This window comes from Polyodon spathula, chromosome 14, assembly GCF_017654505.1.
Source record: "Polyodon spathula isolate WHYD16114869_AA chromosome 14, ASM1765450v1, whole genome shotgun sequence".
In the NCBI taxonomy this organism is placed as follows: domain Eukaryota; kingdom Metazoa; phylum Chordata; class Actinopteri; order Acipenseriformes; family Polyodontidae; genus Polyodon; species Polyodon spathula.
The window spans coordinates 52,468-72,500 of NC_054547.1; the positions used below are offsets into that span (position 1 = coordinate 52,468).

The 20,033-nt window shown below is 54.0% G+C and overlaps 1 protein-coding gene across 1 annotated transcript in view; it reads right to left on the reverse strand.

Annotated features, from left to right (window-relative positions):
• The window catches only part of LOC121326829 (neurogenic locus notch homolog protein 2-like), a 60,167-nt gene that overhangs the window by 36,283 nt on the left and 3,851 nt on the right, over positions 1 to 20,033 (reverse strand). The window contains exon 2 of the mRNA XM_041270395.1: positions 4,129 to 4,210. Coding sequence (XP_041126329.1) covers positions 4,129 to 4,210 — 82 coding nt within the window. The remainder of the gene's footprint in view (positions 1 to 4,128; positions 4,211 to 20,033) is intronic.

Consider the following 20,033-nt stretch of genomic DNA (forward strand, 5'->3'; position numbering starts at 1 on the left):
TGGTGTTCTCTATGGCAATGTGAATGCTGTGTGATGTTCTCTATGGCAATGTGAATGCTGTGTGATGTTCTCTATAGCAGTGTGAATGCTATACCATACACACACCACCAGCACAGCTTGTCACTGTAAATGTTTGAATTGTGGGCTGGATGAAGTAGGACTATGGATTCTCTGCATTCCCTGGCACTCATTTCAACACACTCTACTAGTTTACACAGTCTACTTTTCTAGTAGCTCTCCTTTTTTTGCTTTGCTTGCATCTATCTCAGAAACAATAAGGTAGTGAAAATGCATATATATATATATATATATATATATATATATATATATATATATATATATATATATATATATATACACTACGTTTATTACAGTAGCAGTTTTTTTTTTAAAGCTACAACTTGAGATGCATTCTGGGATTTGTAGTTCCCTTTGCTTGTGGTTTGTTGCTCCCATCCTCTGGATCTGTGTCCACTTTCCCATCGGAAAGTCCTGCTTGCGGTGGCAGTTCTGCACTCTGCTTCTATTTTTAGAATCCCTCCTCCAACGAAACTGTGTCTTCAGCTTGTCTTAATTACTGTAGTCAAAGATCCTAACAAGACTCAAGAGAGGGAGAGGAGAAGCAATCCAAAGTAAAGGGAGGGTAGACTGTTAGTGTAAGAAATGGAGGAGACGGTGATACACTGAGAGAGACTCCCTCCCTTACAGTATCTTAGGTGATGCAGTGCTAACTCTCCCCCACTCCTGTATCACTGCCCAGCCCAGCGTCTCTCCCTCCTGTATCACTGCCCAGCCAAGCGTCTCTCCCTCCTGTATCACTGCCCAGCCAAGCGTCTCTCCCTCCTGTATCACTGCCCAGCAAAGCATCTTTCCCTCCTGTATCACTGCCCAGCCAACCGTCTCTCCCTCCTGTATCACTGCCGAGCCAAGCGTCTCTCCCTCCTGTATCACTGCCGGGTGTCTCTCCCTTCTGTATCACTGCCCAGCATCTATCCCTCCTGTATCACTGCCCAGCCCAGCGTTTCTCCCTCCTGTATCACTGCCCAGCACAGCCTGACTCCCTCCCTCTCCTCATCCACAATCAAGTGTAATCTTGAGCAGCTCTCCCAGAGCCCAGAGCGCAGTGAAGGAAATTAATCAGAACTCACTCCAGCAGCTCCCATGGACCTGCAGGGGCTTTTCAACAGATACAATAACTACACAGAGCCCATCTCAAACCTCTGCTGCAGTGTCACTGGAACCAGAGCACACTGATACACATCCAGGAGGCTTCATTCCACTGGAAATGTGGGACCAAAGCCACTGGCCACCTTCTGCTCGATTTTATCTGTTTTGATCCCCTGTTGCTGCTACAGTTTTCTGTATTGCTACAGTATGCATCCCCTCATTGTGGAATGGATCTTCATTCTGAATGTGTGTCACTGTGCCTCCCCCTGGCCTGTCTGAGTGTGGGGGGGGGGGCTGGCACACACCTGGGTGTCACTCATCAAACATGCCAGGCCACACGTCACAGCAATCTCCCACATTTCACAGGAACATCTAAAACAAACAGACGAGCCTGGGCAGGCTGGCAGGCAGGCAGGCAGGCAGGGAGGCAAGGCAGGCAGGCAGGGAGACAGGGAGCAGGCAGGCAGGCAGGGAGGCAGGGAGGCAGGCAGGGAGGCAGGCAGGCAGGGAGGCAGGCAGGGAGGCAGGCAGGCAGGCAGGCAGGCAGGGAGGCAGGGCAAGGCAGGCAGGGAGGCAGGGAGGGGGGCAGGGGCAGGCAGGCAGGGAGGCAGGCAGGGAGGCAGGGAGGCAGGCAGGGAGGCAGGCAGGCAGGCAGGCAGGCAGGCAGGCAGGCAGGCAGGCAGGCAGGGAGGCAGGCAGGGAGGCAGGCAGGCAGGCAGGCAGGGAGGCAGGCAGACAGGCAGACAGGCAGGCAGGCAGGCAGGCAGGCAGGCAGGGAGGCAGGCAGGGAGGCAGGCAGGCAGGGAGGCAGGCAGGCAGGAGGCAGGGAGGCAGGCAGGGAGGCAGGGAGGCAGGCAGGCAGGGAGGCAGGCAGGGAGGCAGGCAGGCAGGCAGGCAGGGAGGCAGGCAGGGAGGCAGGCAGGGAGGCAGGCAGGCAGGCAGGCAGGCAGGGAGGCAGGGAGGGAGGCAGGCAGGGCAGGCAGGCAGGGAGGCAGGCAGGGAGGCAGGCAGGCAGGGAGGCAGGCAGGCAGGCAGGCAGGGAGGCAGGGAGGCAGGGAGGCAGGCAGGCAGGCAGGCAGGCAGGGAGGCAGGCAGGCAGGGAGGCAGGCAGGGAGGCAGGCAGGCAGGCAGGCAGGCAGGCAGGCAGGCAGGCAGGCAGGCAGGCAGGCAGGCAGGCAGGGAGGCAGGCAGGCAGGCAGGGAGGCAGGCAGGCAGGCAGGAGGCAGGGAGGCAGGCAGGCAGGGAGGCAGGCAGGCAGGCAGGCAGGGAGGCAGGCAGGCAGGGAGGCAGGCAGGCAGGCACAGTGTAGACTGAGTTTAAAGAGGAATTCATCACTTCACCCAGTCTCACCACTCCAGGACAGTTACAAGGGCCAGGTAGCTTCTGTTATGAGAGCAGCAGTTAACAGATCTAACATATATTATAAAGGCAGATTTACAGCTCTAATTAAAATGGGAGAAACGCACGCACTGTACAAGCCTTTGAGACTGCACTCCGATGAGCACGTTATTGGAAGAGAGCTTTTTGTAACGATCAACAACCGCCAATGTCAGCTCTGTTTACTGCAATCAATACAGTTGATCTTGTCACACTGAGCTCATCAGAGACGGGGGGGACAGAGAGAGAGAAAGAGAGAGAGAGACACAGAGAGAGGGGAGAGGGAAAGAGAGAGAGAGAGAGACAGAGAGAGAGAGAGAGAGAGAGAGAGAGAGAGAGAGAGAGAGAGAGAGAGAGAGAGAGAGAGAGAGAGAGAGAGAGGGGGAGAGGGGCAGAGAGGGACAGGGAGACAGTTCATGTGGCCCACATCCCCAGCGAGTCTCCACACAGTACAGAGCTGTGAATGAATCCGCCCTGTGATTCAAACCCTGTCCCCTGCCAAGGGCTTCCCATGAGCTCACCCTCAAGCAGCACAGAGAGGCTCCTCAGGTCGCTGCCACAGCTTTCACAGAACACTCGATAAGAACGCAGTGCACTGCACATAGCGAGGGCTGAATAAACCACAAACACTCTTCCCAGCCAAAAGCAGGCGTGGAATACTCCAGCACAGATCCCACATATATTCACTATACATGTCAAACCATCTTCAAGAGGTACACATCCTGAACAAAATGTGTGTCTCCGGTCCTGCTCGAGCATTTCAAACAGACACAACTGTCAGCGTTCTCCTCTGTTCTGAACAAAATCCTACGAGAACTATAGGACTGAGCGCTTTATAATGTGAGGGCTCAATACAGAGCAGCCTAATCTGAGAGACAGAGAGGAGGAAAGAGAAAGTAACAGATCTAGCAGGATCATCACTGTGAACACTTGCAGACACAGTTACCGAACAACAGCTCCGAACAAACGCAGCGCTCAAAGGAGTGGGACGCCACAGAAGAAAGTCTCTGATCAGCACACTGATTCAAACCATGGGAAACGGGAGCTTGCTGCCATGCACCTGTCATGCGAGGCGTGATGAGAACGCCAGCCCCTCAGTAAGTGTACAAGCCCTTGTATTTACACCAGAACAGGCAGCGCGCAGGCCTGGACTGATTGACTGAATCTCCTGTATTGCACAACGATCGTTGCTGTGCGACGGGCCCCTACACGGCTCCACACCCAGCAGCTTCAAGAGCTCCGGGGCTGTGGCACCGGTCTAACAGCTTCTTCATCTGAAGCAATGCTCCCAGCAGAGGCTTAATGTTCTTCCAGCTCTCTCATTCCAGCTCACTCTCCTTTCCTCGCAATGACAAACTGCCTGGGGTGGCTCTCAGTCTGGCACTAAAAGTCAAACCCGTCTTGCAGACTGACTCTACAGCAGCATCCCACTGAGCCACGCTAAGCCTTTGGTGTGATGGAGCTCAGCGTACACGGAGTCTCGGGTTCCACTCTACAAGTCACAGCTTGTTTACAGCATGCTTGCTTTCTGACAATGCTACAGTACAGTTCCAAGCAACTCTGAATTCACAAGAGGGGTCTTACTTGCAGTATCCAGTGCCGTTGTTGAAGGGAATGCATTTCCCATCATTGATACAGGGCTCCTTCACTCCTCGACATTGCAGAGCTGAAAGAAACACAACAATGAGACTTCAGACATGCAGCACATACAGCACAGTGCAACAAGGTGCATGAGTGTGTGTGTGTGTGTGTGTGTGTGTGTGTACGTGTGTGTGTGTGTGTGTACGTGTGTGTGTGTGTGTGTGTGTGTGTGTGTGTGTGTGTGTGTGTGTGTGTGTGTGTGTGTGTGTGTGTGTGTGTGTGTGTGTGTGTGTGTGTGTGTGTGTGTGTATGTGTACGTGTGTGTGTGTGTGTACTTGTGTGTGCGTGTACGTGTGTATAAATGCCACATGCGTATCAGTACAGTAGCAGTGCCACAAAAAGGATAATGTGTGGTGCTGTGAGACAGAAAAACAAACCCTGGAGATTAGCTGTCTTAAGACAGGGGTTATGAGCTCAGAAAAAGAGCCCAATTGTTCTGTGATTGAGTCACCTTGGAGATTTCAGCACAGTCTAATTAGACTGCAGAACTCGGAGCTGCTTGGACTCACATGTTTTATTAGCAACCCTTTGTAGGGAGAGGAGAGCCCTGCCCCTGTGAGGCTGCATGCGATGCAGAAGCAGCAGTGAGGGATGCCTGCACTGTCAGCAATGCATGATGGGTTCTTCACAAGAGATCCCAATCCATGTCACCAGCAATGTCCTGCAATTCACTCACTCCCTTGTATTGCCCTCAGTGAGAACATAGGAAACATTGAGCATTCAATACTGAAAGCACAATCACTTCAGCTCCTGCTGTACACTGTTCCAAGACAAAATCTAATAGTAAATACTGCACATGAGAGAGTATGCAGTATTTTGCAAGCAAATCTTTCTGGAGTTATCGTACAGTCAGACCCCTCCTGAATGTCAGACAGTGAGCTCTGTTGCAGATATTAAGCTCCAGAGAGGAGTTGCTGTGTGACCTCTTAATGAACATCCTTCCACATGTAATTTCTCCTTACTGCTTCTAACTGTTCTGTACTTTTCCACGCCTGTACTTTTCCACTCGCTGTCGCTGGGAAGACTGCGTTGTTCTGCTGTGCTGTTGGCTCCTCCCCTCACCCATGTCTCAGAACGGCGCTGAATTTGAATCAGCTGCCCCAACTTTCAGCTCGTTTTATCAGAAAAACACACAATGATGTTTGACTTTGAGCTGCTGCTGTGTTTCCCCAATGTCCTGCGTTTTCTGATTAAAGCAGTTAAAGATGTAATTTCTCCTTACTGCTTCTAAACTGCTCTGTACTTTTCCACGCCTGTACTTCTCCCACGCTGTCGCTTCCACTCGCTGTCGCCGGGCTGCGGGTGACATCACCACCCCCCACCTCAGAGGAGTGGACTGTGCCAGGCTGTGGGTGACATCATCACCCCCCGTCTCGGAGGAGTGGACTGTGCCGTGCTGTGGGTGACATCACAGGCTCTGTACGAAGTGTTCTTTCAGTCTGACTGTAGCGTGTGGCAGACAGGAAGAGACAGGGTGCCTGCTTCCTGCACCCACCCCTCCCCCACATTCCTTGCTTTAACATCACACTCCAGTAAGATGCCCAGTTCCAGAACAGAAACTGTATGCGGGTTTGAGGGTTTGCAAACCACACCCAAGAGGATGTGCAGTAATGTGCAAATTTCATCAATTTCAAAACGGTCACTGCACAGCACTGCTTCATAACAGCCCCTCCTTCAAAGCTAGTCAGAAAGAGAGTGTGGTGGATTTGGGGACTTGCTCCTTCTTTCTATCATCCAGTTACCCAGCCCAGCGAGTCCAAAGTGTGATGCCAGGTGAAGTCCAGAGAGGAACAGCTGTACAGCAACCTAACCATTCTCTAACCCTGAGCACAGACTGCAGTGCTGTTCCACACAGAACCTAACCCTGAGCACAGACTGCAGTGCTGTTCCACAGAGCCTAACCCTGAGCACAGACTGCAGTGTTGTTCCGCACACAGCCTAACCCTGAGCACAGACTGCAGTGCTGTTCCATACAGAGCCTAACCCTGAGCACAGACTGCAGTGCTGTTCCACACAGAGCCTAACCCTGAGCACAGACTGCAGTGCTGTTCCACACAGAGCCGAACCCAGACCACAGACTTCAGTGCTGCTCCACACAGAGCCTAACCCTGAGCACAGACTGCAGTGCTGTTCCACAGAGCCTAACCCTGAGCACAGACTGCAGTGCTGTTCCACACAGAGCCTAACCCTGAGCACAGACTGCAGTGTTGTTCCAGAGCCTAACCCTGAGCACAGACTGCAGTGCTGTTCCACACAGAGCCTAACCCTGAGCACAGACTGCAGTGCTGTTCCACACAGAGCCTAACCCTGAGCACAGACTGCAGTGCTGTTCCACACAGAGCCTAACCCTGAGCACAGACTGCAGTGCTGTTCCACACAGAGCCTAACCCTGAGCACAGACTGCAGTGCTGTTCCACACCGAGCCTAACCCTGAGCACAGACTGCAGTGCTGTTCCACACAGAGCCTAACCCTGAGCACAGACTGCAGTGCTGTTCCACACAGAGCCTAACCCTGAGCACAGACTGCAGTGCTGTTCCACACAGAGCCTAACCCTGAGCACAGACTGCAGTGTTGTTCCGCACAGCCGTTGCCAGGTATCTTCCCGAGTTCTCTGAACAAGCTGCCCTTGTGGGATGTACTCAGAAGCTGTGGATTCACTTTCTACACACTATTGTGGCTCTAGGACTGCAATTAAAATTAATTGTGACTCCAGAGCCCCTCCCACCCGGGCTCCTGTGCACTGTGCTGAGAGAGAGCAGCCTTCTTATAACTGCGGGTGACAATGCCACTCTGTACAGGCTCTCAGACGCAGGTCGTGGTGACTTGCTTACTCCTCTTACTAATCTCGAATTCTGGGTTAGGGATGTTCTTTGTTTTGATACTGAAGCTCATCATATTGCCTAGTGAGGGTATTGTTATTTTCCCTTTTAATTCTTGATCTGCCTTCAATCCAAACAAGACAATAGCAGCCAGGCTGCCAAGCTGTGAGCTCACCCTGCGATGTCACCTCCAAACACAGGTGTGCTTGCAGTAGAGACACAGTCACCAAGTCTATCTGCACAGCGTCCAGCCCTCCTACACTGCAGCACACTACCACACAGTCACCAAGTCTATCTGCACAGCGTCCAGCCCTCCTACACTGCAGCACACTGCCACACAGTCACCAAGTCTATCTGCACAGCGTCCAGCCCTCCTGCACTGCAGCACACTGCCACACAGTCACCAAGTCTATCTGCACAGCGTCTAGCCCTCCTGCACTGCAGCACACTGCCACACAGTCACCAAGTCTATCTGCACAGCGTCCAGGCCTCCTACACTGCAGCACACTGCCACACAGTTACCAAGTCTATCTGCACAGCGTCCAGGCCTCCTGCACTGCAGCACACTGCCACACAGTCACCAAGTCTATCTGCACAGCGTCCAGCTCTCCTGCACTGCAGCACACTGCCACACAGTCACCAAGTCTATCTGCACAGCGTCCAGCCCTCCTACACTGCAGCACACTGCCACACAGTCACCAAGTCTATCTGCACAGCGTCCAGCCCTCCTACACTGCAGCACACTGCCACACAGTCACCAAGTCTATCTGCACAGCGCCCAGCCCTCCTACACTGCAGCACACTGCCACACAGTCACCAAGTCTATCTGCACAGCGTCCAGGCCTCCTGCACTGCAGCACACTGCCACACAGTCACCAAGTCTATCTGCACAGCGTCCAGCTCTCCTGCACTGCAGCACACTACCACACAGTCACCAAGTCTATCTGCACAGCGTCCAGCCCTCCTACACTGCAGCACACTGCCACACAGTCACCAAGTCTATCTGCACAGCGTCCAGCCCTCCTACACTGCAGCACACTGCCACACAGTCACCAAGTCTATCTGCACAGCGCCCAGCCCTCCTACACTGCAGCACACTGCCACACAGTCACCAAGTCTATCTGCACAGCGCCCAGCCCTCCTGCACTGCAGCACACTGCCACACAGTCACCAAGTCTATCTGCACAGCGTCCAGCCCTCCTACACTGCAGCACACTGCCACGCAGTCACCAAGTCTATCTGCACAGCGTCCAGCCCTCCTACACTGCAGCACACTGCCACACAGTCACCAAGTCTATCTGCACAGCGTCCAGCCCTCCTGCACTGCAGCACACTGCCACACAGTCACCAAGTCTATCTGCACAGCGTCCAGCTCTCCTACACTGCAGCACACTGCCACACAGTCACCAAGTCTATCTGCACAGCGTCCAGCCCTCCTACACTGCAGCACACTGCCACACAGTCACCAAGTCTATCTGCACAGCGTCCAGCCCTCCTACACTGCAGCACACTGCCACACAGTCACCAAGTCTATCTGCACAGCGCCCAGCCCTCCTACACTGCAGCACACTGCCACACAGTCACCAAGTCTATCTGCACAGCGTCCAGCCCTCCTGCACTGCAGCACACTGCCACACAGTCACCAAGTCTATCTGCACAGCGTCCAGCCCTCCTACACTGCAGCACACTGCCACACAGTCACCAAGTCTATCTGCACAGCGTCAAGGCCTCCTGCACTGCAGCACACTGCCACACAGTCACCAAGTCTATCTGCACAGCGTCCAGCCCTCCTACACTGCAGCACACTGCCACACAGTCACCAAGTCTATCTGCACAGCGTCCAGCCCTCCTACACTGCAGCACACTGCCACACAGTCACCAAGTCTATCTCCAGCCCTCCTGCACTGCAGCACACTGCCACACAGTCACCAAGTCTATCTGCACAGCTCCAGCCCTCCTGCACTGCAGCACACTGCCACACAGTCACCAAGTCTATCTGCACAGCGTCCAGCCCTCCTGCACTGCAGCACACTGCCACACAGTCACCAAGTCTATCTGCACAGCGTCCAGCCCTCCTACACTGCAGCACACTGCCACACAGTCACCAAGTCTATCTGCACAGCGTCCAGCCCTCCTACACTGCAGCACACTGCCACACAGTCACCAAGTCTATCTGCACAGCGTCCAGCCCTCCTGCACTGCAGCACACTGCCACACAGTCACCAAGTCTATCTGCACAGCGTCCAGCCCTCCTACACTGCAGCACACTGCCACACAGTCACCAAGTCTATCTGCACAGCGTCCAGCCCTCCTGCACTGCAGCACACTGCCACACAGTCACCAAGTCTATCTGCACAGCGTCCAGCCCTCCTGCACTGCAGCACACTGCCACACAGTCACCAAGTCTATCTGCACAGCGTCCAGCCCTCCTACACTGCAGCACACTGCCACACAGTCACCAAGTCTATCTGCACAGCGTCCAGCCCTCCTGCACTGCAGCACACTGCCACACAGTCACCAAGTCTATCTGCACAGCGTCCAGCCCTCCTACACTGCAGCACACTGCCACACAGTCACCAAGTCTATCTGCACAGCGTCCAGCCCTCCTACACTGCAGCACACTGCCACACAGTCACCAAGTCTATCTGCACAGCGTCCAGCCCTCCTACACTGCAGCACACTGCCACACAGTCACCAAGTCTATCTGCACAGCGTCCAGCCCTCCTACACTGCAGCACACTGCCACACAGTCACCAAGTCTATCTGCACAGCGTCCAGCCCTCCTACACTGCAGCACACTGCCACACAGTCACCAAGTCTATCTGCACAGCGTCCAGCCCTCCTACACTGCAGCACACTGCCACACAGTCACCAAGTCTATCTGCACAGCGTCCAGCCCTCCTGCACTGCAGCACACTGCCACACAGTCACCAAGTCTATCTGCACAGCGTCCAGCCCTCCTACACTGCAGCACACTGCCACACAGTCACCAAGTCTATCTGCACAGCGTCCAGCCCTCCTACACTGCAGCACACTGCCACACAGTCACCAAGTCTATCTGCACAGCGTCCAGCCCTCCTGCACTGCAGCACACTGCCACACAGTCACCAAGTCTATCTGCACAGCGTCCAGCCCTCCTGCACTGCAGCACACTGCCACACAGTCACCAAGTCTATCTGCACAGCGTCCAGCCCTCCTGCACTGCAGCACACTGCCACACAGTCACCAAGTCTATCTGCACAGCGCCCAGCCCTCCTGCACTGCAGCACACTGCCACACAGTCACCAAGTCTATCTGCACAGCGCCCAGCCCTCCTACACTGCAGCACACTGCCACACAGTCACCAAGTCTATCTGCACAGCGCCCAGCCCTCCTGCACTGCAGCACACTGCCACACAGTCACCAAGTCTATCTGCACAGCGCCCAGCCCTCCTACACTGCAGCACACTGCCACACAGTCACCAAGTCTATCTGCACAGCGCCCAGCCCTCCTACACTGCAGCACACTGCCACACAGTCACCAAGTCTATCTGCACAGCGTCCAGCCCTCCTGCACTGCAGCACACTGCCACACAGTCACCAAGTCTATCTGCACAGCGCCCAGCCCTCCTGCACTGCAGCACACTGCCACACAGTCACCAAGTCTATCTGCACAGCGTCCAGCCCTCCTGCACTGCAGCACACTGCCACACAGTCACCAAGTCTATCTGCACAGCGTCCAGCCCTCCTGCACTGCAGCACACTGCCACACAGTCACCAAGTCTATCTGCACAGCGTCCAGCCCTCCTACACTGCAGCACACTGCCACACAGTCACCAAGTCTATCTGCACAGCGTCCAGCCCTCCTACACTGCAGCACACTGCCACACAGTCACCAAGTCTATCTGCACAGCGTCCAGCCCTCCTGCACTGCAGCACACTGCCACACAGTCACCAAGTCTATCTGCACAGCGCCCAGCCCTCCTACACTGCAGCACACTGCCACACAGTCACCAAGTCTATCTGCACAGCGTCCAGCCCTCCTACACTGCAGCACACTGCCACACAGTCACCAAGTCTATCTGCACAGCGTCCAGCCCTCCTACACTGCAGCACACTGCCACACAGTCACCAAGTCTATCTGCACAGCGTCCAGCCCTCCTGCACTGCAGCACACTGCCACACAGTCACCAAGTCTATCTGCACAGCGTCCAGCCCTCCTGCACTGCAGCACACTGCCACACAGTCACCAAGTCTATCTGCACAGCGTCCAGCCCTCCTACACTGCAGCACACTGCCACACAGTCACCAAGTCTATCTGCACAGCGTCCAGCCCTCCTACACTGCAGCACACTGCCACACAGTCACCAAGTCTATCTGCACAGCGTCCAGCCCTCCTACACTGCAGCACACTGCCACACAGTCACCAAGTCTATCTGCACAGCGTCCAGCCCTCCTACACTGCAGCACACTGCCACACAGTCACCAAGTCTATCTGCACAGCGTCCAGCCCTCCTGCACTGCAGCACACTGCCACACAGTCACCAAGTCTATCTGCACAGCGTCCAGCTCTCCTGCACTGCAGCACACTGCCACACAGTCACCAAGTCTATCTGCACAGCGTCCAGCCCTCCTGCACTGCAGCACACTGCCACACAGTCACCAAGTCTATCTGCACAGCGTCCAGCCCTCCTGCACTGCAGCACACTGCCACACAGTCACCAAGTCTATCTGCACAGCGTCCAGCCCTCCTACACTGCAGCACACTGCCACACAGTCACCAAGTCTATCTGCACAGCGTCCAGGCCTCCTGCACTGCAGCACACTGCCACACAGTCACCAAGTCTATCTGCACAGCGTCCAGCCCTCCTGCACTGCAGCACACTGCCACACAGTCACCAAGTCTATCTGCACAGCGTCCAGCCCTCCTACACTGCAGCACACTGCCACACAGTCACCAAGTCTATCTGCACAGCGTCCAGCCCTCCTGCACTGCAGCACACTGCCACACAGTCACCAAGTCTATCTGCACAGCGCCCAGCCCTCCTGCACTGCAGCACACTGCCACACAGTCACCAAGTCTATCTGCACAGCGCCCAGCCCTCCTGCACTGCAGCACACTGCCACACAGTCACCAAGTCTATCTGCACAGTGTCCAGCCCTCCTGCACTGCAGCACACTGCCACACAGTCACCAAGTCTATCTGCACAGCGTCCAGCCCTCCTGCACTGCAGCACACTGCCACACAGTCACCAAGTCTATCTGCACAGCGCCCAGCCCTCCTGCACTGCAGCACACTGCCACACAGTCACCAAGTCTATCTGCACAGCGTCCAGCCCTCCTGCACTGCAGCACACTGCCACACAGTCACCAAGTCTATCTGCACAGCGTCCAGCCCTCCTGCACTGCAGCACACTGCCACACAGTCACCAAGTCTATCTGCACAGCGCCCAGCCCTCCTGCACTGCAGCACACTGCCACACAGTCACCAAGTCTATCTGCACAGCGTCCAGCCCTCCTGCACTGCAGCACACTGCCACACAGTCACCAAGTCTATCTGCACAGCGTCCAGCCCTCCTGCACTGCAGCACACTGCCACACAGTCACCAAGTCTATCTGCACAGCGCCCAGCCCTCCTACACTGCAGCACACTGCCACACAGTCACCAAGTCTATCTGCACAGCGCCCAGCCCTCCTACACTGCAGCACACTGCCACACAGTCACCAAGTCTATCTGCACAGCGCCCAGCCCTCCTACACTGCAGCACACTGCCACACAGTCACCAAGTCTATCTGCACAGCGCCCAGCCCTCCTACACTGCAGCACACTGCCACACAGTCACCAAGTCTATCTGCACAGCGCCCAGCCCTCCTACACTGCAGCACACTGCCACACAGTCACCAAGTCTATCTGCACAGCGTCCAGCCCTCCTGCACTGCAGCACACTGCCACACAGTCACCAAGTCTATCTGCACAGCGTCCAGCCCTCCTACACTGCAGCACACTGCCACACAGTCACCAAGTCTATCTGCACAGCGTCCAGCCCTCCTACACTGCAGCACACTGCCACACAGTCACCAAGTCTATCTGCACAGCGTCCAGCCCTCCTGCACTGCAGCACACTGCCACACAGTCACCAAGTCTATCTGCACAGCGTCCAGCCCTCCTACACTGCAGCACACTGCCACACAGTCACCAAGTCTATCTGCACAGCGTCCAGCCCTCCTGCACTGCAGCACACTGCCACACAGTCACCAAGTCTATCTGCACAGCGTCCAGCCCTCCTACACTGCAGCACACTGCCACACAGTCACCAAGTCTATCTGCACAGCGTCCAGCCCTCCTGCACTGCAGCACACTGCCACACAGTCACCAAGTCTATCTGCACAGCGTCCAGCCCTCCTGCACTGCAGCACACTGCCACACAGTCACCAAGTCTATCTGCACAGCGTCCAGCCCTCCTACACTGCAGCACACTGCCACACAGTCACCAAGTCTATCTGCACAGCGTCCAGCCCTCCTGCACTGCAGCACACTGCCACACAGTCACCAAGTCTATCTGCACAGCGCCCAGCTCTCCTGCACTGCAGCACACTGCCACACAGTCACCAAGTCTATCTGCACAGCGTCCAGCCCTCCTGCACTGCAGCACACTGCCACACAGTCACCAAGTCTATCTGCACAGCGTCCAGCCCTCCTGCACTGCAGCACACTGCCACACAGTCACCAAGTCTATCTGCACAGCGTCCAGCCCTCCTGCACTGCAGCACACTGCCACACAGTCACCAAGTCTATCTGCACAGCGCCCAGCCCTCCTGCACTGCAGCACACTGCCACACAGTCACCAAGTCTATCTGCACAGCGCCCAGCCCTCCTGCACTGCAGCACACTGCCACACAGTCACCAAGTCTATCTGCACAGCGTCCAGCCCTCCTACACTGCAGCACACTGCCACACAGTCACCAAGTCTATCTGCACAGCGTCCAGCCCTCCTGCACTGCAGCACACTGCCACACAGTCACCAAGTCTATCTGCACAGCGTCCAGCCCTCCTGCACTGCAGCACACTGCCACACAGTCACCAAGTCTATCTGCACAGCGTCCAGCCCTCCTACACTGCAGCACACTGCCACACAGTCACCAAGTCTATCTGCACAGCGTCCAGCCCTCCTGCACTGCAGCACACTGCCACACAGTCACCAAGTCTATCTGCACAGCGTCCAGCCCTCCTGCACTGCAGCACACTGCCACACAGTCACCAAGTCTATCTGCACAGCGTCCAGCCCTCCTACACTGCAGCACACTGCCACACAGTCACCAAGTCTATCTGCACAGCGTCCAGCCCTCCTGCACTGCAGCACACTGCCACACAGTCACCAAGTCTATCTGCACAGCGTCCAGCCCTCCTACACTGCAGCACACTACCACACAGTGACCAAGTCTATCTGCACAGCGTCCAGCCCTCCTACACTGCAGCACACTGCCACGCAGTCACCAAGTCTATCTGCACAGCGTCCAGCCCTCCTGCACTGCAGCACACTGCCACGCAGTCACCAAGTCTATCTGCACAGCGTCCAGCCCTCCTGCACTGCAGCACACTGCCACGCAGTCACCAAGTCTATCTGCACAGCGTCCAGCTCTCCTGCACTGCAGCACACTGCCACGCAGTCACCAAGTCTATCTGCACAGCGTCCAGCTCTCCTGCACTGCAGCACACTGCCACGCAGTCACCAAGTCTATCTGCACAGCGTCCAGCTCTCCTGCACTGCAGCACACTGCCATGCAGTCACCAAGTCTATCTGCACAGCGTCCAGCTCTCCTGCACTGCAGCACACTGCCACACAGTAACAGTCACCGCAAGCAGCTGGGGGCGCTAGCAGGGTGGTCCAATGGTGAGAGAAAGGGGCTTGTTACCAGGACGTTCCAGGTTCAATCCCAGCTCAGCCACTGAGTCACTGTTTGTGACTCTGAGCAAGTATTTCGTCCTTCGGATGAGACGTAAAAAACAAGGTCCTTTTGTAAGAGACTCTGCAGCAGTTGTGATGCAGAGTTCACCCCCAAGTCTCTGTAAGTAGCTCTGGATAAAAGTATCTGCTAAATGTCTAAATAATAATAATACTCATCAAAGCAAGGGCAGAGGGACAGTAAAACAGAAGAAATAATATAGAAAGTGTGTGCGAGAAGTGTGGAATTGGATGTAAATGTGTGATGAGTTAGAAAATGGAAAAGGAGCAGAGCAGAGGACATCAGGATTTCATTAAAACTGCTTCACTTCCCTCCCCCGCCTCCCAGGCAGCCAGCCATGACATCACCAGCCAGATGTGCGCTGTGTTTAAACAGCTCTGATCATGGGAACTGAGACAAACACTCAGCTCCCAGAGAGAGCGTGGTGCAGTCCTGAGAGCACAGTGCAGTCCTGAGAGAGAGCAGTGCAGTCCTGAGAGACAGCAGTGCAGTCCTGAGAGCACAGTGCAGTCCTGAGAGAGCAGTGCAGTCCTGAGAGAGAGCAGTGCAGTCCTGAGAGAGCAGCAGTGCAGTCCTGAGAGAGCACAGTGCAGTCCTGAGAGAGAGCAGTGCAGTCCTGAGAGAACAGTGCAGTCCTGAGAGAGAGCAGTGCAGTCCTGAGAGACCAGTGCAGTCCTGAGAGAGAGCAGTGCAGTCCTGAGAGAACACAGTGCAGTCCTGAGAGAGAGCAGTGCAGTCCTGAGAGAACACAGTGCAGTCCTAAGAGAGAGCAGTGCAGTCCTGAGAGAGTGCACACAGTGCAGTCCTGAGAGAGAGCAGTGCAGTCCTGAGAGAGCAGTGCAGTCCTGAGAGAGAGCAGTGCAGTCCTGAGAGAGAGCAGTGCAGTCCTGAGAGAGAGCAGTGCAGTCCTGAGAGAGCACAGTGCAGTCCTGAGAGAGAGCAGTGCAGTCCTGAGAGAGCACAGTGCAGTCCTGAGAGAGAGCAGTGCAGTCCTGAGAGAGAGCAGTGCAGTCCTGAGAGAGAGCAGTGCAGTCCTGAGAAGGAGCAGTGTAGTCCTGAGAGAGCGCAGTGCAGTCCTGAGAGAGAGAAGTGCAGTCCTGAGAAGGAGCAGTGCAGTCCTGAGAGAGCGGTGCAGTCCTGAGAGAGAGCGGTGCAGTCCTGAGAGAGAGAGCCGTGCAGTCCTGAGAGCAGTGCAGCGCAGTGCAGTCCTGAGAGAGAGCGATGCAGTCCTGAGAGAGCTGTGCAGTCCTGAGAGAGAGCAGTGCAGTCCTGAGAGAGCACAGTGCAGTCCTGAGAGAGAGCAGTGCAGTCCTGAGAGAGCAGTGCAGTCCTGAGAGAGTGCAGTCCTGAGAGAGAGCGGTGCAGTCCTGAGAGAGCCGTGCAGTCCTGAGAGAGAGCGGTGCAGTCCTGAGAGAACACAGTGCAGTCCTGAGATTGAGCAGTGCAGTCCTGAGAGAACACAGTGCAGTCCTGAGAGAGAGCAGTGCAGTCCTGAGAGAGAGCAGTGCAGTCCTGAGAGAGAGCAGTGCAGTCCTGAGAGAGAGCAGTGCAGTCCTGAGAGAGAGCAGTGCAGTCCTGAGAGAGCACAGTGCAGTCCCAGTGCAGTCCTGAGAGAGAGCAGTGCAGTCCTGAGAGAGAGCAGTGCAGTCCTGAGAGAGAGCAGTGCAGTCCTGAGAGAGAGCAGTGCAGTCCTGAGAGAGAGCAGTGCAGTCCTGAGAGAGCACAGTGCAGTCCTGAGAGAGAGCAGTGCAGTCCTGAGAGAACACAGTGCAGTCCTGAGAGAGAGCAGTGCAGTCCTGAGAGAACACAGTGCAGTCCTGAGAGAGCAGTGCAGTCCTGAGAGAGAGCAGTGCAGTCCTGAGAGAGAGCAGTGCAGTCCTGAGAGAGAGCAGTGCAGTCCTGAGAGAGAGCAGTGCAGTCCTGAGAGAGAGCAGTGCAGTCCTGAGAGAGCAGTGCAGTCCTGAGAGAGAGCAGTGCAGTCCTGAGAGAGAGCAGTGCAGTCCTGAGAGAGAGCAGTGCAGTCCTGAGAGAGAGCAGTGCAGTCCTGAGAGAGAGCAGTGCAGTCCTGAGAGAGAGAGCAGTGCAGTCCTGAGAGAGCACAGTGCAGTCCTGAGAGAGAGCAGTGCAGTCCTGAGAGAGAGCAGTGCAGTCCTGAGAGAGCAGTGCAGTCCTGAGAGAGCACAGTGCAGTCCTGAGAGAGAGCAGTGCAGTCCTGAGAGAGCACAGTGCAGTCCTGAGAGAGCAGCAGTGCAGTCCTGAGAGAGCACAGTGCAGTCCTGAGAGAGAGCAGTGCAGTCCTGAGAGAGCAGTGCAGTCCTGAGAGAGAGCAGTGCAGTCCTGAGAGAGCACAGTGCAGTCCTGAGAGAGAGCAGTGCAGTCCTGAGAGAGAGCAGTGCAGTCCTGAGAGAGAGCAGTGCAGTCCTGAGAGAGAGCAGTGCAGTCCTGAGAGAGCAGTGCAGTCCTGAGAGAGCACAGTGCAGTCCTGAGAGAGCAGTGCAGTCCTGAGAGAGAGCAGTGCAGTCCTGAGAGAGAGCAGTGCAGTCCTGAGAGAGAGCAGTGCAGTCCTGAGAGAGAGCAGTGCAGTCCTGAGAGAGCACAGTGCAGTCCTGAGAGAGAGCAGTGCAGTCCTGAGAGAGAGCAGTGCAGTCCTGAGAGAGAGCAGTGCAGTCCTGAGAGAGAGCAGTGCAGTCCTGAGAGAACACAGTGCAGTCCTGAGAGAGAGCAGTGCAGTCCTGAGAGAGCACAGTGCAGTCCTGAGAGAGAGCAGTGCAGTCCTGAGAGCACAGTGCAGTCCTGAGAGAGCAGTGCAGTCCTGAGAGAGCACAGTGCAGTCCTGAGAGAGAGCAGTGCAGTCCTGAGAGAGAGCAGTGCAGTCCTGAGAGAGAGCAGTGCAGTCCTGAGAGAGCACAGTGCAGTCCTGAGAGAGAGCAGTGCAGTCCTGAGAGAGCACAGTGCAGTCCTGAGAGAGAGCAGTGCAGTCCTGAGAGAGAGCAGTGCAGTCCTGAGAGAGCAGTGCAGTCCTGAGAGAGCACAGTGCAGTCCTAAGAGAGAGCAGTGCAGTCCTGAGAGAGAGCAGTGCAGTCCTGAGAGAGAGCAGTGCAGTCCTGAGAGAGAGCAGTGCAGTCCTGAGAGAGAGCAGTGCAGTCCTGAGAGAGCACAGTGCAGTCCTGAGAGAGAGCAGTGCAGTCCTGAGAGAGAGCAGTGCAGTCCTGAGAGAGCACAGTGCAGTCCTGAGAGAGAGCAGTGCAGTCCTGAGAGAGAGCAGTGCAGTCCTGAGAGAGCATATTGAATTACACACCACTTCTTCCATAAACTGACAATTGTAAAATGTGACATTCCAAAATCAAACTGTGCTGCTATTACGGCTTCCGGTAGACTTTTGCAATAACATTTTGTAGATTCTTTGATTAAATTTCTATCTGAATTTGGTGATTTTCTATCTTTCCAACTACGATAGAATTCTTCTGCTGGATGATTTTAACATTTTGAATTTACTTGACTCTTTAGACTATGTCCAGCATATTACAGTCATTTCTCATCAGGAACTTAACCCTCACCTAGGTTAAAGTGTTCAGAGGCTCTTGGCTCTTTATCTCCTTTGCACTCTCAAACTATCGATGAGCTGGATGATAATTCTACTAGCTAAGGTTCGAAACATTTCACTAAAAAAATACTCGCCATGATTTAATAATGCCACTTAAGGGCTGGATGTCTCAAAATGTCTTAATGCTGAATGGAGATAAAACAGAGGTTTTGTCAGTGGGTTCATCAAACCAGCTAGATCAGCCTGAATCACTTAGTCTGGATTTCAGCAGACTACCTTCAGAACCTGCACTACGAGAAATGTAGGTGTGATCTTCGACCCTACTCTTATTTGAGAAACATATCAAAAAGATTACAAAGCCGTCTTTTTATCATTTAAGAAATACTGCAAAACGTAGACCTATAATCTCTCCATCTCACGCTGAAAGACTAGTACATGCCTTTGTATCCTCCAGAATTGATATTGCAATGCGTTATTTTCTGGCATCCCAAAATGTTTATTGTCTCGTTTGCAACTGGTTCAAAATGCTGCTGCTAGAATCTTGATTAAAACCAAAGAAAGGGAACAAATCACCGCAGTGCTGGCTTCCTTTAAACTTCAGAGCTGATTTGAAAATACTGTTACTAACTTATAAGGCCCTAAATAACTTGGCACCAACCTATTCAGGAGAAGTGCTTACCCCATACACCCCCACTCGTAACCTTCGATCCCTGAATATGGGATTGCTGGTAATCCCCAAAATAAAGTGCAATGGGGAGAAAGGGCTTTTTGTTCTAGAGCCCCGAAACTTTGGAATGTGCTGCCAGCACGTGAGGGAAGCTGAGACTCGATCTGTTTTTAAAACCACACTAAAAACATATTTGTTTGAGCTGGCATGCGGCATGTTATCTAACATATATAGACAAAATCACATATACAACATAGACAAACATAAATAGACGTCATATATATATTATATATAATATATATATATATATATATATAGATATCCTATATACTATATATTATATGATCTCTATATATAAGATATATATATAATATATATTAGTTTTTTTTGTTGTTTTTTGTTAGTCCCACTGGTGTTTACTGATATATTAATCTTTAACTTTTGTTTTTATAAATTGGACTATTTTTTTCCTGTGAAGTGCTTTGAGAGACACCTGTATGAAGGGCATGATATAAATACACTTTAATTTGATTTGACATGATGTTAAAGATCTAAATCCTGTTCCTGTGTTTTCTTTGTTTTTAATTAAGTCTTAATTCTACAATTCTAGGTGCTGCAAACCGCCTGGCCGTAGCTTTATCTCAGTCTCGTGTCACAGCAGGGAATGCTGGCGATCATTTATAAAGAGCACCTTTGCAATAGACACAGTTGTTTTGTGATGCAGTACAGCTCTGCTTCGCTTCCTAGCCCTGCTGTCCAGTTTTGAACCCCAGATCTCTTACATTTCCACAGCTGAGGTCGTGGGAGCCCCAGTGCATTGCTCTCCTCTCAGCTTCACATCAAACAGATATTTCTCTTGTTCTTTTCCTGGCA